Consider the following 23,757-nt stretch of genomic DNA (forward strand, 5'->3'; position numbering starts at 1 on the left):
AGAGGGCCTCCACATCTAGAGTAATCAAAAGGTCAATTTGACCTGTATTCTGGATGGAATTCAAAATGCGTAGGACATTTGAAGTGTCTTGAATATAAGAGGGTATGCATTTCACAAGTGGTTGCAGAAAGTGGTCACAAAACTGTGAGAGTGGCTCCAAAACTGAGTCGATCCCTGAGACAATAGGTCTTCCAGGGGACCAGCAGGACCAGGAATTGGTACTAGGAATTGGATGAGCAGGCTGAGAAGGATCACATTGACTAGGTCAAAGGACGAGGTTCAAGCGATCAGGAAGGAAGAGGTAGAGCTAGGAAAAGAGGGCCTGGAAGGACCAGAATGGCCAGGAGGACCAGACACCGTAAGATTAGGCATACAAACACCCAAACAAGGAGGACAGAAACAAAATTATCACGTCTAGTGGGCACAAAATCAGGAACAAAAACAGACTGTGAGGAGCAGGAATAGGAAGACTAGCACTAGGCAAACCAGACTTAGTGTGAGGAAGACTAGGAGAACAGGATGCGGAAAATTTAGAAGGAGATGGCCAAGCAACCAGAGCCAGCAAGACGAGCTAAGAGGAACAGTGGGACCACAACGAATAGGAGAATGAAGATCAAATCACAGACACTCAGGGGTATCAGGATCTGGCATACCCGGACAAGGATTATGAGGAAAAGGAGGACCAGGACAAGAAGGGCCAGGATGACCAAGATAAGTGGCTAAAACAGGATGACCTGAACAAAGAGGTTCAGGACTAAGTGGGCGTGTTAATGCAGAATCAGGATAACAATGATCAGGAGAACGGGCCAAGAGTATTATGACAAGTTGGAGGAGGACAAGGAAAATTTGTCAGAGCATGTACAGGTGAGCCAGGGCCATTAAGACCTGATTGGGGTAGACTAGATGGGCTACAAGGATCAGAATAAGCAGGACTAAGAAGAAGACTGGGAGAAAAATAGGGGCCACAACCAAGGGGACCAGGACTGGATGTATGAAGTGGAGCAGAGTGACGAGAAGCTGGGAACTCTAGACCAGGGCGCTATGGATCAGTTGGATAACCTGAAAATGAACAGGCTCAGCCCAAGAAGATCTAATGAGGAGGACCAGAACTGGTGGGCACAGAACTAAATGGACCACAAAGACAGGCACCAGAGCAAGGAGAATCTGTATTTCCCAAAGCAGGAAAACTATGAGTGGCAGATCTAGAAGAACCAGGACAACATAGTTAGGTGAAGGGCCCAGTAGACCAGCAGGATCAGGGTGAGGAACAGTAGTACCAGGATCAGGATGGGCTAACACAGGGAAGGGCAAGGAGGAAGACCAGGAATACAAGTGGTAGGAAGAACTAAACCAGGGATGCCAGATTCCAGGAACCAGTACCAGTACTTGGACCAGGTTAAGGATCAGGAGGAGCAACTCAATCCAGAAAAGGAGGTCTTGGAAGAGGACCAGGAGGAGGACAAACAACAGAAGTCACAGAAGGACCTGGATTAGAAGGACACCTATGGAATTCTATGACACATGTTCTAGGATAACCCTTTTGTAAACCGTTCTCATTCATGCTTCTTATGCTGTCATCCCCCATAAACCTCCACCTTTTTTAGCCCACATATAGAGATGGTACATATTTGCTGAAACATCCGAGTATGCAAAGCAAAATTGAAAAGACCGCTTTGGTAGCACTGGGAAGGCCACCAGTGATAGCTGCAGCACCAGACGAGTGGTCTGTGAAATCCCAAGAGCTAGAAGAAGGGTGGTGGAGATATATATGTGGGCCAGCAAAGAGACAATGAGTGTATAGACCACCAGAATAGACTGTGTGTCCCCCAAACCTTTGAGTTGAATTCAACTTGCAATGGATATTTAGCAAGTTTGTAGTAGTAACACTCTGTGAGTGGTGAAAGACTATGCGCATGGACAAATGGGATGCATTTTACATGATGTGATGAAGAATAGATACAGCTTCCCTAGACAGTAGAAGTGTGTTTATTGCATACCTATGATTGGAGGGTAGAGACTCACACATTGAAGTGAGAGTTATGGATAACAGGCTACCCTCAGAAATTCTGTGAGCTCCTTGTTAGCTGCTGATTAGTTGTTAATGAGTGACGATATAATGTGGATGTTAGCAGTGTGGTGTAGGTCAGAAGTTTCTCTTAAAGGTGATAAAGTTCCTAAGTAGGGCTGCACTATAGTGGTGTCTGATGACTGATCTGAAAGCTTTTTTTTTTTAAAAAAAAGAAACACATTAGTTTAACTGACACATACTTTGCGCAAATAGAAGCAGCAATTGTTTATCTGTCATAGGTCGCCTTTTGTGCTGCATGTCTCATGCTTAGTGTTCTCAGTGATGAGAGGCAGTGATGGATGCATAGGCAGGGAGGCCCTTTGCTGGAGAGTGCTGCAGAATTTACTTTGGTTCTGAGCTCCAACAATGCGGCTCCAGTCACTATGTGTGCTCTCCTCTCTGTTCAGTTGATGTGTATGGTCTCGCCGTGTAGGCAACATCGAAGAAATTTTGTGTGCGGGGTAGCCGAGGGAGCAGGACAGCAGCCTGATCTAACTTGACTCCTTTACTATGCTTGCTTCTACATGTGACTCTCACCACTGCTGTACCAATATAATGGGGAAAAACGCTAACCTACAACCAGATCAACTAAAACTCCGAACACCATATTTCCTCAGGTTGTTTTATAATATGAATGATACTTCCAAACAATTGTTTAAGGTTGCTGTCCCAAAGCCCATCTCTATATATATTTCATTGTTGGTGATGAGTTCTGGCAGACACCTCAACCTATCATCATGCCACACCAAACTAATTTGTGTTTGAGCAGCTCATGGTCCCCTTATAAGGGTTTGCCAGGTTTCCACTAGTGTGTAGGGTGGACGTACCAAAAACTCATCAAACATTTAACATTTCCTATTTTCCCCTTCATATTTTAGTGAAATACTATGCAGTTTCCTTCATCACATCCAAGAAAGCATTCAAGGGGTGAGTAATGACTGTAATTCTATATGTGCATGTTAAGTAAAGTTGTTTAAATACAATAATTTTCCATATTCATGCACTCTCTCTAAAGACACATAAGTATCAAACTAATAATACATGCTTTATATCAGATTTTTGGCTGTTTTTATATTTGATAGATATACTTGCTTTTCTGAATTTTTTTGGACATCAGTGAGAATCCTCAATTTAAAACGGTTATATGAACTTATGAAACTTTATTACCTATGTTTATCTGTATTTGAACTAAGCATCTTGCTACAAACAACACACAACCAACAGAAACAACATTTCAGTTGTCCCTCTGCTATCTATGACTACTGAATTTGTGTTCTGTTGATATAGTCCCCATAGAGAAGTCGGCCATTGGAGGTTGTATTTGGGGTATCTGTACTCTGGGCCCTTATGAACCCCTTCTACCCCAATAATGGGAGGTGAGGGTGAGGGGCAAAGCACAGTGTTAACCTATATAGAGGAAGGGAGGACAATTAATTTAGAGACGGAGTAGATCCCTGGACTGCCCCCCTAACCCAGAGCTGGATATTGGTCTCTGCTAATGATTGTGGGTTGGGTGAGTGAAGAGGTAAGTGAGGTAGAGAAAGGGTTGAAAAGTATAGTAGCAGGAATGAAGGATAGAGACAGATATGGGATGCTTCCCTTAAACTAGCGGTAATTTGGGTAGGGGCATGAGGGTATTTGTACCTAGCTTCTTGGAGAGCCTCACTACATTAAGATTCTCGTGCTACATACTAGAGCTCAAACACATTCAGCTTTTCTACTGTTAGTGTGTTGCCTGTGGCCTTGAAATTCAATTCTGGTGGACATTGGGCCCATCAACCTCCTCGGAGCATAACAGCTGTAGGATAAGGCTGCTCTCATCTTCATCTATGGTTGGGAGCAACGTCTCCATCCCATCAGGACTGCACATTTTACTTTCAAATCAGAATTAACTTTTCAGTCTGAGGCACCTGGACTAGTTAGCAGTGGGGATCTAGTTGCTCTTAGGTAGGGTGTCGGTCAAATAGCCACACATCAGCCTTAAACGCAGCCTGATTGTTCTCATCTCATTCAGCAAATACATTTTCAGGTGGCCTTATTAGAGTCTTCAGCCATGTTTTAGAAAGGCCAAGTGAGATGATCACGGAGGGACTAGTATGACAGCACTTTTTTTCTGACGGATCAGTGGTTTCATAGAAGGAGAACCATATTTCTTTCTCTCCTCACCTGATGCCCTATCCCCAGCAGGTACAGTGGTGGATGGCCCATCCACTGAAGGCAAAACTGTGTGGTTTCCAAAACTCACTGATAGGTCAGCATTGGATTCTGTACTCACTGACCTGCTCACTCACTCACTTATTTCCAAACTCATTCACTAACTAATCATTATGTACTCACAGAAATATCTCAATAATGTTGGGCTAGCCACAGTGATGCTGGTGTCCCTGCCAAATATTGAGCATAGCCTATTTGGAAGATTGTGCAAAGGAGGATTATGTATAGGAATACCTTGGCAAGCGTGGAAGTTATTCTTCCCAAGGGTTTTTAGGATGCGGTCTAAATGGGCTCTTTTCTGTTCTCTAAAGACACAGAGAAATGGCTAGACCGCTGTGCTTGGTACATGTTTCTTACTGGCTGGCATGTTCCACTTGTAATCAAGACCAATCTAGGATAGTGGCTATGGTTGAAGGAATTGAGGAAAGGATCACAAGTTTGCATGATGGTGCAGAATGCTTCCCTGCTGTGGGGTTGCTTGGGAGTGAAGTAAGCTTTGGAGTAAAATAGAGATTGCAAAGGCATTGGAATGATGCTTGCAAAGAGAACGCTAATAGGGTAAATGGCCTCATTGTAGCATAAAATCATGACACAAGATGATATGGGGAGCCAAGCTAACCTCCTTATCAAACTTAAACCCATGTTTTTACTTAGTGGGTGATTAAGCATATGTTTGCAGATAAGAATAAGGTGTTCCACAGGCCAATTTGACCTCTGTTAATATCTCATTTTTGACAGTATTCATTTAAAGGGGCTCTCTGGCCATCCATCCTGTGATACCCATTGTGTAGTCTCTGAAGCAAGCGACTGTATTGTTAGAAACACTGTTCGTGTTGTATAGAGTTTGGGAGTCATCAGCGTAGGTATAAGCATTTGAGTTAATAGAGGAAGAGAAAGCATTGCATACATGTTAACAGCCACTGATGACCTGTAGAAGTAGTGTTTGGAGGAATATTTTCCTTATTGCTGACCTTAGGGGAAATGGCATCATTTTTCCTGTGGCCTGGCTTCTTACAGACAAAGCAATAAGGTTTCTTTTCAGGGGAGGAGAGAGTTTGAGACCCAACCCAGAAGAGGATTTTTGGGGCCCTTCAGAGGACTTATCTTTTGACTTATCCCCACCTTTCTCTTGGGTCTTGGAAGAATCTTTCTTCTGGTCACCACCCGGATTTCTTTTGTTTCACCCTGGTTCTGAACCATTTCTTGGGGAGAAGTTAGATCTGAGTCCACCAGGTACTGGTGCAAAAGCTGGTGTTGAAAATTATTAAGGATCTGCTCCCTCATAATCAAATTGTACAATCCTAAATAGTCATGTGCTTTGCGGCCAAGTATCCAACATTCCATAACCTTTGTAGCACAATCTACAAATTCTACGAAGTCCTGAGTCTGGGTGTCTCTGAACTTAATCCTGTACTGTTCATTGGTTGAGGGACCCTCTGTACTTTACAGGCCCTCTCCAAAGCATGTATCCATTTGTGGATGTCCTCCCCACCATGGGTGGGAGGGACTATCATGCTTAGGTTCCTATGATCATAAGTATACTCCGTAATCCTAGGGACACTGTTGCTGCCACCATGGGACTCTAATCCGAATCTTTTTCTTTACTTCTGGAGTTCTAGGGATTCCTTTTCTATGGCCAATTGTTCTTGCCTGGGCCTAAGCTTGACTGTCTCAAGCTCTAGAAATTGGCACTGTCTATCATAAGAGTTCTCTCTCTTATGAGATATGGAGGTCCCTTCAGACTGTCCTGAATGGTAAGATTCTGCAGAGGGAGATCTAGATCTCCTAGGTAAACTCAGCACTATTCCAGGAGGAGTAGAGAAGGCCATTGGGGCTTTCTCTTCCATCTTCCAGAAGATCTGAGTTGTCAAGGAGGGAATCATCTTGATGCTCCTTGCCAGGGTTTGAGTCAAGTTCAAAAAAGGTTCTTTAGCCCACTCTGCAGAAACCGGTCCACGGAAGCTTGTTTCAGGTCCAGGGAAGACATGTCTGAACTGGGGTGGCAGAGTGGGCTAAAGAACAGTGATGGATTAAACCCTGATCTTTTGACTGGGTGTGAGTGTTTGATTGATTCAGATGCTCCGTCCATCACCACCCCCTTTTGTACCGCTTTTGGCCGCCATAAGTGTGGCAGGGTATGCTCAGACGTGAGTCCCTTGCTCACTTTGCCACTGGATTCAAGCAAGCCGGGCTGAAGACGGCTGGAATGCCAGAAACCGGTCCTCCAAAGCTTGTTTCCGGTCCAGGGAAGACATGGCTTGGCAGTTCGGGCTGGACTGTTCCCATGAGGCACAGGGTCAGACTGATTTGCATATAGCCATGTCTGAACTGGGGTGGCAGAGTGGGCTAAAGAATAGTGATGGATTAAACCCAGATCTTTTGACTGGGCGTGAGTGTTTGATTGATTCAGATGCTCCGTCCATCACCACCCCCTTTTGTACCACTAATTAAAGTGGACACCGTGCACCAGTCCAAACAACCATTATGATGTATGAGGTCAAAGATAACTTTTAGAAAGCTATCCTAGTGGTAGCTGTCTTCAGACAGCCTTCAGGCTTAATCTTGAGGGAATGTAAAGCAACTTGTTTTACAAGAATATCACCTCCTGAATTAATTAAATGAAAGGAGAACCAAACAGTAGTTATATAAAAATATGTTTTCATTATTATAACACGCCCTAGTATCCTCTACCCGAGGATAGAACACAAAGCACACAATATGAGATCAATAGAACAGTTGTAAGTAGCACAATACACAGTGGGCTCCAGGGGGAGACTAAACTATATACTAAAATAGTGGTATAGCAAACACGACTCTGGTCAAGACAAAGTCTGGAGCATGTAGAAACGTTGGCACCCCAAGGAACCACCCAAGGTGAGTAGATAGGGACCCCACGTAGGACTGGTGCAGTTTGCTAACACAACAGGGGGCTCTGTACACTTCTATGGGGAAGTCGCGGTTGCAATTTTTCAGTTTAAGGACCCTTCTAGGAGGACTTTGTGGAAACCCTTCAGAACATAAGTGGTTGGAGAGCCACCAACCAGTGGAAACCCTAGTACCAAAGTTACCTATCCCAGGGGAGCAGGTTGCATAGGGCTGAAATAGCGTCGGAAACCACAATCGTTTTATCTGGAAGGTTTTGAAGAAGTGCTGCTGCCGTGAAGGTGAAAAGGGTCTGGTGAAATCCAAGCCTGGATTCTGGAAGGAAGGAACCTGAAAGCAGAGGGGACATAGTCTTGGTCACTACAAAGTGACCTGGGGCCCGGTAGACAAATGCCCACCGATGTCGGGTGCTTCTGGTGCGAAGAAGGCGTGCTTGACTCCGCAGCCACGAGGACCAGAAGACGTCGAAGACAACCAGGAGCCAGATGCGACCTGTCCCATGAGGGATGTCGAGTGCTGAGGGGTCGGTGTCTGTCTGGAGCCCCAACACGCCTTGGCAAAAGCAACCCACGCAGGAAGCTCAAGCAGGTTACGTTTTGGACCAGTAAGGTCCAGGGGACTCACCAAGCGATGGGGAGTCAGGGCACATCGGGAGCAACCAGGAAAGCCCAACAGAAATCAAGATGCCCCTCAGGAGGCACCACAGGCCGAATGACCAGGAGTCGTATGGGGACCTTGAGCAAGATTGCAAAGTACCAGCCCACGGAGCACTCTGTGCGAGGAGGCCAGAGTTCTTTGGTGCAAATACTGCTCAGGGTCAGGACTACATGGAGTCCAATGCACAAGCCTGGGATCTCCAACAAGGATATGCAACTGCAAATGGATGTGGTGCACAAGAGTTCGGGTTATTCAGTCCCCATGAAGGATACTGGTCTCAAACTTGCTGAGAGGGCAGATCGACCTCAGGCACCTTTGTAACCCACCTCCTGTGTTGCTGGAATCTTTAGAGTCCGCAGGAGCTCGGGAGCAGCAGACCGGTCAGTTGCATTGAGGTGCCTGCGAATGCAGGGGAGTGACTCCTTCACCCCAAGGGAGATTCTCCAGTTGTCCTTGGTGCTCCACAGGTCCTGCACTGAGCCCCTATGGCAAAGCTTTGGACGGAGAGGGGGTCGAAGTCGGGCCCAGGCGTAGTCCAGAGAGCCCAGACGGTCGAAGGTCAGTGGTTTCTTCTTGTAGAATCTTGTCCACATAAAAGAGCTACAGTCAGGTAAGCCCTTTTGTACACACAGAAGTGGGTTGGACAGATTCAGGAGGCCCTCCTAGGGGAGGGACAGGAGTTGGACAGATTCAGGGGACCATCCTAGGGGAGGGACAGGACGGAGTGGAGGTTACTCCCATGTCCTTTGTCCAGTTTCGCCCCTGAGCAGGAGCCATTGGGTCCCAGAACTAGTTTGAGCTGGACTATGAACAGGGACACCAAACGTGCCCCAGGTGCAGACCTTCAGGCACTCTGAGTACACTCACCCAGCCCCAATACAATAAATCCTGTCAGGGAGGTGGTCACACCTCCCTCTGACAGGATGCCTATTGTTTTGCCTTCTTCTGCTCAAGCTTGGCTCAGCAGCAGGAAGGCAGGAATGTGTCTGATCAGCAGCATTTGTTGTGTCTGGGTTGAGAAGGCTGGTACCGGATAGACCAGCGACCCCACGAAGCTCGCTTCAGAATGGTGGAACCATACCTCCCACACCGGTTACCGGTGTATGATTCCAAGGCGTTTGACACCAAACACGATATGTTTCTATGCAGCTGTTTTCGAGATAGCATTTACCGCAAGGTTGTAGTGCACCTCTACCTATATGTCTGGCTGAGTCACAGATAACCCGGGAGAATGGTCTCCGAAGGCTGCAGAGAGGCTCTGCTCATGCAGGGTCACCCTCTCACTTAAAGCCCAGCACCCTGCCTTCAGGACTGATAAGGCCTGCTATAGGGGGTGACTTATACTTTTTAAGTGTAGTGACCTATAGATATAGTGAACCAATATCTAAAGTACGTGGTGTAAGCACCAGCTTACACAGGTTGCAGTTGCAGACCTGTAGTTCCATTTTACATGGCCTCCCATGGGTGGCATAATACATACTTCAGCCCATGGGAGACCTCTGGGGTACCTAACCTATGCCCTGGGTACATGGGTACCATATACTAGGGACTTATAAGGGTACCCCAGTATCCAATCTGGAGTGTACCAAAGTACATGCATGACAATTTAAAGGTTAAAGCAGATAGAATGGGGTCCTGATTAGCAGGATCCCAGTCGGACTAGTCAAAAACCAGTAAAACAGCAGGCAAAACGTGGGCTTAACCATGGAGTCAGATCCTACCTTCCTACAGGGCCCTTGGACCGTCGTCTTTGCGAGGAGCGGCACACCTTGGAGAAATGATGCTGTTTACCACACGCACTGCACGTTTTGCCATTCGCTGGATAGGTTCTGTGGTGAGGGTAAGCGCCTCCGCAACACCCGCACGTGTGGCTCTGTGGGCCTTGCTTGTTGTTGCGTGGAGTTGGTTTTTTGGGCTTCGGCTTGTCTCCCCGCATCTAATTCTGGATGGTATTGACTGGCTCTTCTTTGATGGGGGTTGAGGAGTGGGGGTCCATGTGGGCTGTCCGGGGCTTGGACAGCTCTTTGGAATGCCCCCACATCAAGCTGTTTCTCATGGGCATGTTGTGTTCTCGCAGGATGTGCTTGCGCAATTCGGAAGAGGCGCACCCTTGAATGAACTGGGCCCAGACTTCGTCATCTTCATCTGGAAGAGTACAAGTGCTGGCTAGCTCTCTCAGTTGCCCATAGAAGACGTCTACCGACTCATCTGCTAGCTGCCATGCTTGGTGGAGGATAAACCTCTCATAGGGTTGGCATATGGCTCAAAGTGCGCCGTGATGGCATCTTGCATGGTAGTGTAATTTCACGGGGGACATGCTTCCTTTACGGTCTTTGAAACCTTGTGGATCCCGGCCCCTCACAAGTGAAGAAGCATGGAGCGTCTGCGTGCGGTTGGAATTTCGGCAACCTCGAAGTAGGTCTCTAGGCGTTCGAACCACATCTTCTATCGCGCCCCTTGGGAGGGTGGGGGTCCGTGATGGTGAAGGGCTCCTGTTGTGGGATTGACGCCATGAGGGGGAGAGCGATATTTTGTAGGGGTAGGTGTCTGAGTAGAGCTCACTGCTGTCGAGGCTTTTAATGTAGATGTGCTGGCATGGGCCGGGACACAGACCTGTGTGTGGAATAAGGGCAGCAGCGGCTGTGCATACCCCTGATGGTGTTCCGGCTGGACACTATGGGATATGGGCTGTAGCAGAGGCAGGCGGAGATGTTTTGTGTTGGGCAGGTAGCTCACCTCGAGTCCCCCCAGCCTGGTGAATTGCATATCTGATGGTGTTCCTGGGAAGTGGGACAGTCTGTATTTCCCTTGCCGTGCAGCGGCGGTGGCTTTTGAGGTCTGGGCTTGCGGGGGGATAAAGAGGATGCATTTGGTGGCGGGGATGTCGAAGTATCACGCCACGTGTTGCGGAGTTGGTGCGGCTCGGGCCGGGTGCACTGCACCTGATGAGAAGGGCTCCACCCCTTGAGGTAGATGGAACGAGCGGGAGCGCTGCTGGCTTCGGTACCTGTAGCCAAGGATTCCTACCTCCGGCTGTCCCGAACGCGTCAGGGTTCTGGGGATGTGCTGGCTGTGGGCTGCTCTTTCCTGCGCAGCGGCCAAAGAGTAAAGGCGAGATAGCGGAGGCACAGCGGTGGTGGCGGCGGTGAGTGGGGCCACACTGGTGCTGTGTGACGTGAAAGTGGATGGACACACTGTGGGCACCGTGGCAACCTCGTCGCCAATGTTGTGTTGGTGGTCAGGCCTTGATCTATGCACATCAATCACCACACGTAGTCGCCTGTCTTGAAAGTGGCCAGATAACTGAGCCACGCCTGGAGCCCAGGGCTTTGTATTACTTCCTTACGTTCTCCTTGCATACACCAGTTCTCACCATCTACGTCACGCACATGGGGGTCCCGGCCCCTTCCCCCTGTTCAGTCAGGAATAGTGGACGTGCCCAAACCTTGGCAACACTCAAGGTCTTATTGAGACCTCAGGCCTAATCAACAGTGAGGTCAACATGACCCTCAACGTACCCTTGAAGCCCTTCGATGAGTCCATCTGCCCCCCCTTACAAATTGTCGGGAGGACGAAACGACCCTTGTGATGAAGCATGACTCCTTGGCTAGGTGTGTGAGGGTGCGTCCTAAACTTGAAATAACACCCTCAACACGCATATTAGCACTGGTAGGCTTTTGTAGACTGGTAATCCCTTTAGAACCTTCCACTATATTATTTTCCGCTAACCTGTTTTTCAAGAAAGGACACATCAATCTTGTTGAAAAAATTATGCAATAGAACTGATATACGCATCGACCCTGTTTGGGTTACTTCGGTAGCCTAGAAATGTTTTATTTCCACCACACCTTAGTGGGTTGCGCCTCTACAGCCGAGATACTGCGGAGCTGGCCTCGGTTGTAGGTAGGCAAACAAACACGCAACTTATTCCAACACTGAACATCTTCATTTATTTCTGCTAGATATTAGTAGCCTCAAGAGGAGTCTTGAGCACTTCTACATTTTTGTGTGCATAGCGGGTATTTTCAATATTTTTTTCAGTATTGAAACGCTATAGTGCAAAGATTTGGTGAGATTCACGCTGAGTACTGATTCCTTCTGGTTCATGGCTTTGACTTTTTTAGGGCACTAGGCGTCTGATTCTGCGTACATTACCAGTTTCATTGAAAATCTGGCTAGCTTGATAAAAGAATATGGTAAGTCCCTACAAAGTAATTAAATGCCATCAGAGAATTATACTCATGTGCATGGAGTTAGGTAATATTAGGGGATGGCTGGTGGATAACTAAGAAAATATACACCCAAAATGGTCTGAAACAGGGGTGTGTGTTAGCTCCAACTCTTTTCAATCTGTATATATGTGACCTTGAAGAGGCTCTCCTGGAAATCAATAGTCAGCCCCCATAGATAGTTAACGAGGAAATCAGGTGCCTTCAGTACGAACTCCAATCGGCTTACAACGAGGAATGAGGGCCTTAGCCTTCAATATTTGACAGCTCAAGGGCTAGAATTGAATTTATTAAAAACAAAGGATGTACAGCTAGTGGATGCCAAATAAAAGAAATACATATGGCATACGGAGGAAAAAAAGTCGAGGCAGTCGCCTCCTATAAATATCTTGGATTCAGGGTAGAACAAGAATTGAGCTATAAATCACAGCTCACCACAATGAGGCTAAAAACTCAAAACCTGAAATTCAGTTTTAACCTATTAAGAACTAAATTAAGCTGTCCATCATACGGTAGCCTATTAATTGTCATGCATACACAGTTAATGCCAACAATAACCCTTTGGCACTGAAATAATGAAAGGATGTGAAATCCCTGCCTTGAACAAAATACAAACAAAAGTCTATAAAAAGGTTTTCCATATCCAACAGAGCGCATCGCCAGCCCAGATGCGGCTAGAGTTTGGCCTGCTAAATCAGGTATTTCAGTGCAAAGGCGCCTTTATTAAATTATGTGGGAGGTTGTGTGCTTCTGAAAGCGGGACCATAGACCAACTATGCTGGAAAGAAATAGACAGACAAAAAGAAAAGAAAACGCTAGGATCCTGGGGTAGTTATTTAAACCAGGTGATAGAGGACCTGTCTGCCCGAAAAATGTGGAACCTCAGCATAGGGAAGAAGGCCTTCAATAAACTAATGAACTCTACAATAAAACTTTTGTCTTACTCAATGGATGCGAATACCTTACTTGAAAGACGGCATGCATGGACGGTTATCAGCTCATATGGGATAAGAAAGCCTCAGGAATATTTATAAGCCTATTTCTCACTTACCCTAAAACATCAATTTATAAGACTGCGTCTTAGTATGTGGGAAACAAAAGACCTAATCCCCTTATGGAAGGATCAATGGTAAAATCGAGACTGCAGATTATGCTTATACAAATATGAATCTATTCAACATATTTTTTGCGTATGCCCAAAGGTATTAAAAGAACTGAAGTCACTATTAAAAGTACTACTGAACAGTATGAATATACATACGTGTAGAGAAGCAGTAATCACCTGGCTCAGCGGGTCCTCAATCCCCCTATTATGCAGGGGGTAAAACTTTAACATTTTTATCTAAAGGAAATTGATTGAAACTCTGTGGAGTTCGAAATTGATTTTTTAAAACTATTGGACAACCATAAAAATTCAAAAAGCAAAATGCTGTCTTATATATGGGCTGTTACAAAGACATGGACTTTCCAAATCTCTATTTTAAATGAATTTTTAAATAATTGTTGCATAGAAGTAGTTTGTAGAATAACAGTGTAAAAAATCCACTAACAATGTTATCTGTTTATACAAATATGTAGTAGTAAAATGTCAATTGGTGTAATGGTTTTTGTTTTTTAAGACCGATCACTTAAAGAAATTGAAATTGAGAAATTGGTAAGTCATTTAAAAGGTGTGGGTGGTGTGATTTGTGTGTTGGAGGGCTGCTGGTTAGTACAGTGCTCTGAGGGATAGTCTTGTGAATGAGATGCTTTCCAACTCCATGGCACATGGAAGTACAGGGTGGAGAGGGTTCCATCATTGGGTATGTGTGATGCCTCACTCCTGTTGAGGAGGGAGCGGCATATTACTCATTAAAAGGGCCTGGAAACAGCAGTTAAAAGCTTAGTGGTTAGGAGCCGGGTTGAGGGAGTTTTTGGCCTCAACCTACATTTGTAGTACACTGAAATCTCATGGATTTTGGCATGCCTTTTAGCCTGTATTGATTGATTCCAGGCTCTATACAATAACATCCAGACCAAACCATTAGGACGGATGGACACACAAACACCTTAAAGGCAGCCCTGTTTCCAGGGCCAAACGCATACTTATATAGACCCATGCAAGCGATCCAAAATTCAGTAAAATGTAAGGATTAAAATGCTCACTTTGCAATCAGGCAAACAGACCCCTACCACAGAGAGCTATGCACCAGAGGCCTATATCTAAACAAGCACACACAAAAAGACACACACATAGATGCACATATACATAGGCAATGCAAGCGATGGAGGCAGATACATTAACCTACATTCTCAAATTCACACACAAGAAAACACACACATACTCAGATTTGCCACACTCATCAATGAAATGTACACACAGATAGTCAGATTCCTAGAGACGCATGGTGATCTAGGGGCAGGCATGCACACACATACACACACAACAACATAGCTGCGCTAACTCATGCAAGTGTGTATATATGTATATATATATACACATAAATATATATATATATATATATATATATATATATATATATATATATATATATATATATATATATATACATATATATTTATATATATATATATATATATACAATCACAGAGCAGAGGGACACCCACACACAACAAAAACACGGATACATGAGCAGACTCACCTACATACACACTGGAGCAGATATTCACATTGTCTCCAAAGTCCATTGTGCCTGTGCTGTGCACTCATTGGTCTGCTGGACTCTGTAGCAACTTTTTACTAGAGAAGATGGGCTTACTTACACTGGCTGCTGAGCCTCATTCGCAAGGTGCATTTTCTTTTCTGTAAAATTAACAAATGTGTGACTACTCACCTTGTTCTTTTACATACCTATAGTGGTTCCAACTTCAATCTAGCCTTTTTTATAATGATGGTCAATGCTTATTTCTTGTTTGATCGTTTGGTACATTTTGCCTTCTCTCCCCATTTTGTCCCATCCTCTGCATATCCCTAGGTTTGAAGAGACTGTCGTTGCAGCAGGTTTGAGTTGTGTAAGGAATCACATATATTCTCAGATTTTCCCATTAATATTTAGGTCAGACTTGTGAATGACAATGCTACTTGAGCTATTGGATTCGTGAATGCTTTAAAAAAAAATATATTTTTTTTTTAATGCAGAGGACCCCTTCCGCCTGGCACTCTGTTGGCGTGCCAAATTTACCCCCATCACCCTCGTTCTTTTTTTAATGTTCTTTTATTTGTTGTGTTTAGGTTGGTATTGCAGCTGTTTAGTGCTTCCTGCCCACTCCCTTTCTCTTTTTCTACTCCCATACTTATGACTTTTTTTCAGTTTTTTTGTTTTACCAGTCGAACAGGTTGGAATAGTAAAATGAGTAGATTTGGCAAATCCAGTCGGCTCTCACCTGCTTAAGGTGAGGCCTATAGACTTTGCCAATGCATGTTGTATATGTGGCACTATATGCTTTATTCATTAATGTCGCAGTATGGACAGTGGCTAAGAAATGAAGGCTTATAAGGGTTGATATTAATTTGTACATTTGTCAATTTGCATGTGTGTCTATGTAGACACTGATTTAAGTTTACCAATCTCAATTGACGAAAACATAGAAATATGGATATGTAAAAGGAATGGTTGAACATTAATGTATTCATTCGTATTTGCAGTTGCAAACATCCTTCAGTCGATTTGAGGAAGTTGCCCGTTCAAGAGAAATATCTACTGTGGACCAATATGAGCATATATCTAAAGCGTGTAAGTTTATTTCATGAGTTTATGTTGGTCATAGAAGGCAGACTACTGGTATAGCAGAACCTTACATTACGTACTGTGTGTTATCTGGTACACATTCATTTAAAGTAGTTGTCCAGGTTTAGCATTAATGAGTGTACACAAAAATAAACGTTTATTTGATTTGGAGCTCCACAGAGGTCCACACAAAAACTAAATATAGAGCATACTTGCATCATTATGATCACAAGTACAAAGTCAATAAAAAGATTGATAAAAGCAAAAAAATAAAAATAGTGTAAGTTACAATTTTATGTTGAGGGGCATAATAAATAATTAAGCCTTTTCCATGGAATATTTATCAGTTTTTAGAAAGAGCAGTTTCAGAAGGTGTCAACATATAAAATACAAGACAAGACACATAAAAATAGCATTATTAAGATCTTGGAAACCATTTTTACAGAGCTCACCTGTTCAACCTTTAAAGGGCATTTCTTCCATGCATGCATGTTAAAGCATTCGTTCTTACCAATAAAAACATACACCAGACCCTATGATCTAAATTCAAAGTGAAATATGCCAGTGTTTTGTAGAGGTAATAAATATTTATTTATCCATTTGTGAACACAAATCAGTATCTTATTTGAAACTAAATTTAAGAGGGTATCTTTTGTTGTGCCAATGTCAGAGACCCAAGGCGGGCCTGTGATATACCGAATAGCTGTAGAGCACGTGAAACATGTTTTGTAAATATGCTTTCTGTTTGCTTCTGCTCATAAATTTCAGTAGGTAGCAGTTACCTCTTTCGGTTTGTCTGACAATCGATCAGCTGAAAATCCCACTTTATATCTGTTGCCAAACCTGCTATGTGAGCTCTTTTCTGCCCAAGGTCCAAATGAATTGCCTGTGTAGCCTTCAAGGAATCCAATCAGCGCCAATTTGTGCAAAGCTTTCTCTTCAGTTAAATTCAAGAAAGACCAACTGGTAATGCTGATAATTTTCAAAGCATATTCAAGGCCGGGAGGGATTTTCAAACTTTGCAATGTGGGCAGATGTATCAAATGCCTATGTCCAAGTGCATTATAAATGGTTCATAGTCCATTTGCATGTGACAGTGCTTTTCTAGCTAAGCGGGATATGTGATGGTTTTTAATTCCAAGATATGAACATTTCCAGAGGTTAATTTCCTAAGGACCAACTCAGACTTAATCTCTTCTGCTCCATCTCTGCTTTAAATACAAGACTTTTACTCTTAGATGTATTTATTCGTGGAAATTGCTCTTAGGCGTACATGTGCAGGCTAACTAGGCATTTTGTAAATTCTTCTGGTAAGATGAAGCATTATTATATCATCTGCATGCTATAAGCAGTGTACTCTTCGGTCACCTAAATTTGGGGTATCACCAGCAGAAGTAGAAAGAACAGAAGGTAATTCATATATAGAGGGGGAAAACAAGAGAGTTGCAGGTAAACAACCCTGAATGAATGAATAAATAAATGAATTGTTTGTTGATTAATAAAAATCATTACAAAAACATATTGATTTCAACAATATCAAATTAAAAGTTTTAAACAATATCCGGCGATAACATTTCTAATTCCTGCCATTATATGCTAAAATTATGATTTCTTTGACTAGAAATTGTCCGCGATGAAAATATTGTACTATGCTCATGCTGTGCATGGTCTTACTGTCCACGCATCTGGGTCTCGTTCAGCTATTTCATCATTCTTCCATATTGATCTATCCATGATTTAATTCTCTGCCGACGCCAGCTAGCAGGGAAAAATGGTCTCCCTATTGACATTGTACAATGGGTGCTTAAAGGAAAAAGATTGGAATATGCCAACCAATTTAACTAGCCTTCTGACTTATTCTGTCAGTTCTGTGTGTTGCAAAATTCTACAAACTTGTTACATTTATCCTTCATTCATTTATGGAACAACCCCGAATCCCAGAAGGTCTGGAAATTCTTGATAATGCATTATTAACACTTCACCTCTCTTGCGGTCTAGTTGATTGTTGTCCTGTGCAATAATTACTCTTAGGGTGATATTAAAGGACAATAACTCCAGTGGGATTGCCGGAGAACACAGAAAATGTATGCTAGATCTATATAATTCACCAGCCTACAGATCAATTACCGATCCATCCCTTGTAGACAAGTCAGTATAGCTTGATCAAATGGTTTACTCCTATTCTGATCAAATGTGGTTTTAAGAGCTTCCTACATAGTCCCAACAGAAAAGGACATATACATATATAACATGCCACAATGATTATAATCGATATCTGCATCCTGTGCAGCATTTGCACAATGATACTTTATCTGATTGGCTTCCTGATTAAAGTCAAGGAGCTGAATAGGAAAGAATTGCAATCTTCTATAAGTCAGACTCTTTGTTTTCTTGTTGTTGCGTGGTCAAGTACGACTGTGGCACAGGTGTGAATAATGTCACTAATAAAAGATTTCATATACACAGTTTTGATGGAGCTTTAATGTTCTTGACAAATGAGGAAGCAATTGCGAAGCTGTGAGCCGCTCTTTTGTATATGGCACACCCTGTATTCCTTTTCCAAACCTCCATCAATGTGACTGCCTCTAGTATGTTGAAACAAACATATCAAAAATTGCCTCGTCACCTACATTTATATCCACACTTGAGGAAAGGTGAACACGCTAACTGTCGTATTCAACAAGGTATTTTTATTTATACCAGAATAACTTTTCAATTGATCAAATTTGTCAAAAATGAATAAAAGACACACAAAGACACACAAAGACACATTTCTACATCACATATTTACACCATGAGTGTCATACTCTTTAACTGTACGAATGTAGAAATGTGTCTTTGTGTGTCTTTTATTCATTTTTGACAAACTTTGATCAATTGAAAAGATATTCGGGTATAAATAAAAATACCTTGTTGAATACGACAGTTAGCGTGTTCACCTTTCCTCAAGTGTGGATATAAATGTAGGTGACGAGGCAATTTTTGATATGTTTGTGTAAAGATAAGGTCCAGCCTCCTCACCTGTCCCTAAGGGCCTGGCTCCTTTCGTTTTTCTCATTCTAGTATGTTGACAGCAATGTTGTTTTAATCCATTTTATGTTGAGAGTTTCGAGGAGATGCCCTGTGCCCTCCCAATGACACTTGACAGCAGGTTGAAGTATGAAAGACAATCACTGATCACTGCAAGTTTTGAGGAATTCCCAGATTTAATAATTGTCTACATAAAATGGATCTCTCTACACAATGAAATCTAAAAAGGCTGAATAAATCAGTTGACCTCTAGTAATTACTTTTGATTGATTGTTATTGAACAATATTATCTAATGTGGAACTGTTAACTTTAAAACCTGCTTGCTCTATTGATAGCATGCTATTCTCCGTTGCCCAACATTCAAGATGTTCTGGAATGCTTTTTTCCCTCCTGCATCTAGAAGCACTATTTAACTATTGTTATGAATCTCTAGGTAACCAGGTATTAGATTAGGCGATCAATGACTCAATCTGGGGTGATGTAAAACACTAACATATCCCCTCAATGGTGCTCCTAAGGGAAGAAGGTTGGTTACCTCTACAACCTTGGCCTCACCCTCAGAAGAAGGTAACAACATAAATTAAAACCGAGCACCAGAACTCAATATGATAATCTCTTATGATTCTGTACGCTCCCGAATTCACTTGTGCATACTCGTCCGTTCTTCGTATCCCTGTCGCACATAATAACAACCCGGGGTTCTATCTATACCCATAATGGCTTCAATTGGAGATATGTGCTACCGGTAATAGAGGATACTTTAAGAGAGGCTTGAACGAACACATGAGTAATAGAGGATTTGCATTGAAGGAACCTACGGACTTATTTTGATAGATGGGACGGTATTACCCGGCACATGACAGATGCATGATTTAATATTTTACGTGTGATATAGGAGGAAATATCCAGATTACGTATGGCTTGAGATTCATATTTCAGCTTTGAAGAAGTCAATGATCCATTATTCTGCATGACGAAACACGTGTTGGCTGCTCTTCGTTTGTACATATTGGAGAGATTATCATATTGAGTTCTGGATTTGTGGATGTGGACAATTTGCTATGTCAAGAGAAGAATACACTAATTGAAGGAAACTTAATAAATGGACACTGAAACGTGAAATAATTGGAACTGTATTATAATTTTGGATCGCATAAATTGTTTAGTGACTATTGATAAACTTTACAGGTTTGAGTGCTCGGGAAGGGTATTTTTTAATTTACTATTTAACTATAATTGCTGGGGGGACAAGTGGTCCCTTTTTAGATAGCAGTACTATAATGCTGCTAGTCCTGGATCCAAAATTTCTCTAGAATGACGGCTATAGGAGGATAATGGAAAAATACATTGAAATCAGAGGATTTCTTCCTTTTTTTTAATTACTGTTATAGGGGTTTCATGAGGCCCCATTTCCCCAAAAGATCTAAGTCTCAAAATAAAGACTTCAAAATGTTTTGGAGAAAGTGACCCATATTTGCCAATAGTTTTAAACGTATTAGACAGAATGATCTAAAAATGATAAGGGGTATTAGAGTCATAAAGATTTGTTAAATAATGCACCCACTCATGGTTAGTGATGCGAAGTTTACCTTCCACTTTCCTTCTCAATGCTTCTCCAAATATATTTATGGTCTGCCTGTAGTCTTTAGTATTTTGAAGGTATTTCAATTCAATGCCTGGCCCTCCCTCTTTTTTAGGAGATATATATATATTTAAGTACCCTTATAAGTCCCTTGTATATGGTATCCAAGGCATGGGCACGCCAGTGTCTCCCATAGGCTGTAGTATGTATTGTGCCACCCATGGGAGTCTACTTAAACTCAGGCTACAGGCCTGCCATTGCAGCCTGTGTGGGGTGGTGCTTGCACCTCTCACAACAGATAAGTTTCCTTATATCTGAAGTCACTACACTTAAAACCTACAAGTTACCCATAGGAAAAGCCCTTCATTCCTGAGGGCAGGGTTTTTAGTTATAAGTGTGAGGCTGCCCCTGCATGAGCAGGACACCCTCCAAATCCCGGAGTTGATTCTCCAGGTTTTGTAAGTTCGAGAAGCCATTCAAATCGATATAGCATATCAAATCCTATTTACTAGGAGATTGGGGTGGATTGGGCCTGTAACGATAATCTTCAAGAGGGATTGTGTAGTTAATAACTTTAAACAGCCGAGCGCTCCTGGAGACATCTCACTAGGTCAGTGATGCTCTCTGCATTCAGGTAATTTACAGAGCCCTGAAAACACATGTAATGTTGCAGGGAATCAACAGAGAATCCCATGGACTTTTTTATCTTTTTTCCAGACCTAGAAGTGTCACGTATATGCCAGGTATTGAGTCTCTAGAAGATAACTGACTTAGCTGTAGTTGGTACAATGATACGAGGTATGGAGTAGTTAATCCTGGAGACACTTTAACTGCTTTTGATTGCAATTTTTCTAATAATGATTCTCTATGTACCTTCCGGAAGGAAATGATCCATCCCATGGTACAATGTAAACCTATTAATAATGATTTTGATTGGAAACATTAACCCCTTCCACGCGGGGCTGATTCCCCCGCGGTGCGTGGGGAAAGGGCCGCGTGCGGCACCGCGGTACTCATGACGAGTCCAGCTTGTCATGCTGCACAGTGGAGCTGCGCTCATGACGAACTGGACTCGTCATGACTCCGCGTACTGCAATAGAACCCAGCACAGGCGGGGAATTAGCCGCGCGTGGGAGTGCCGCAGCCCTTATGACGAGCTCAGCTCGTCATGAGCACAGCTCCACTGTGCCTCATGACGAGCTGAGCTCGTCATAAGCATAGAAGAGGTTAAGTTGTCTATACACCTATGCCCCATCTATGAGTGACAATAGTCACATTCTGGACAGGAGGTATACATTTGCATCTTGGAATGTGGGTGGGCTAATGAGTAAGTTAGCAAATGCTGATTGGAATAATATCATATCTGGTTTTGATGTAATCTGTGTCCAAGAAACCTGGTGCATAAGCCCGATATTTGTGGAGGGGTTCTCATATGTTCTGGGTTCTAGAGCCTCTCAAGCAGGGCATACCAAAGGGGAAAATTTGAATTCTATAATTTGTAAATATGATTTGCAGTTATTGAGGTGTGGCAGTGATGCCAATGGGGAGCAAGTTCCAACATTTACTGGAAGAAACTCATCTACTGTTATTGATCATGTATTGGTATCAGCTTTGGCAAATGCTATGTGTGGAACCCCTACAATTGTATACTCTGTGTTAAGTGATCATAACCCTTTCATATTACCCTTCTTTTTTGGGGGTGAGAAATGTGAATCATTTCCTGTAGGAAATCATATTCCCCCCACTAGGCCAAATGATGTATGAAGTAAGTGGTAAACAGTCATACTATTGATTCCAAAATATAGAATAGACATAATATCGAAGTAAAAATATAGAATGGACAAAATATCGAATTGACACAATATAGTGGTTAAAAATATCGAATTTAAGGTAAGTAATGTCGATTTTCAAAATATAGAAGTCAAAATATCGAAGTATACAATATAGGCATTAAATATATCGATTTTTTAATAATATCATTTTTTTTTAAAGTGTTTTGTATGTTTGTATATGTGTGAAAAGTGTATATTAATTTTTTTAATGTATGTTTAATGTATTTTAAGTAATTAATTTTATGTTATTTAATTTTTGCGTAATTTCATTCTGTAGCGGGTTGTGGGTTTATAGGGGAATAGGGTGGGAAGTAATGTAATTGTAATTAATTAAATATTTTTATTTATTTATTGGTATTCATTTTGAATTTATTGTTATTTTTTAATTGGTAATTAATTTTTATTAATTGCCAATTAATTTGTATTACTTGATTAATTGTTAATTATGTTAATTTTCTAAATTTATTTTCTGTAGCGGGTTGTGGGTTTATATGAGAATAGGGTGGGAAGTAATTTAATTGTAATTAAGTAAATAATTTTTTTCATTTATTGGTATTGATTTTAAATGTATTGTTAATTAATTTTTAATTGGTAATTAATTTCTATTAATTGGCAATTCATTTTTATTAATTGGTAATTATTTTGTATTAATTAAATATTTGATAATTATTATAATTGTATTAATGTATTTTCTGTAGTGGGATGTGGGTTTATAGGGGAATAGGGTGGGAAGTAATGTAATTGTAATTATTTACATATTAAAAATACTTTTTTTGTATTGATAATGAATTTACTGTTCATTTTTAATTGGTATTAATTTTTATTATTCATTCGTTTTTTATATTGAAAATTAATTAGTTGTTAAATAACTATGAATAGGTTATTAATTTTTAATAACTAATATGTAGTTGTGTTTCTAATTAATTATTACATCATATTAAATTGGTTATTAATTTCAATTAATGTTTTATTGGTATTGATATTTAATTTATTTTTAATAATATATTAAATCATTACTTTCCCTACTGTTAAACTCACTGGAGTGGGAATAGTAATTTTCACCCTCCCGCTATCCAACGCTTTCCCTACTGTTGAACTCTCTGGAGTGGGAATAGTATTTTTTACCCCTACGCTATCCAACGCTTTCCCTACTGTTGCACTCTCTGGAGTGGGAATAGTAATTTTTGCCCCTACGCTATCCAAATCTTTCCATACTGTTGCACTATCTGGAGTGGGAATAGTAATTTTCACACTCCCGCTATCCAACGCTTTCCCTACTGTTGCACTTTCTGGAGTGGGAATAGTATTTTTTACCCCTACGCTATCCAACGCTTTCCCTACTGTTGCACTCTCTGGAGTGGGGATAGTAATTTTTACCCCTACGCTATCCAATGCTTTCCCTACTGTTGCACTCTCTGGAGTGGGGATAGTAATTCTTACCCCTACGCTATCCAACGCTTTCCCTACTGTTGCACGCTCTGGAGTTGGAATAGTAATTTTTACCCTCCCGCTATCCAACGCTTTCCCTACTGT

General features: G+C 42.2%; 1 protein-coding gene across 1 annotated transcript in view; it reads left to right on the top strand.

Annotated features, from left to right (window-relative positions):
• Positions 1-23,757, top strand: part of IHO1 (interactor of HORMAD1 1) — a 285,901-nt gene that overhangs the window by 210,664 nt on the left and 51,480 nt on the right. The window contains exons 4-5 of the mRNA XM_086936886.1: positions 2,947-2,995; positions 15,698-15,785. Of these exons, the coding sequence (XP_086793012.1) occupies positions 2,947-2,995; positions 15,698-15,785 (137 nt within the window). The remainder of the gene's footprint in view (positions 1-2,946; positions 2,996-15,697; positions 15,786-23,757) is intronic.

This window comes from Lissotriton vulgaris, chromosome 9, assembly GCF_964263255.1.
Source record: "Lissotriton vulgaris chromosome 9, aLisVul1.2, whole genome shotgun sequence".
Classification (NCBI taxonomy): domain Eukaryota; kingdom Metazoa; phylum Chordata; class Amphibia; order Caudata; family Salamandridae; genus Lissotriton; species Lissotriton vulgaris.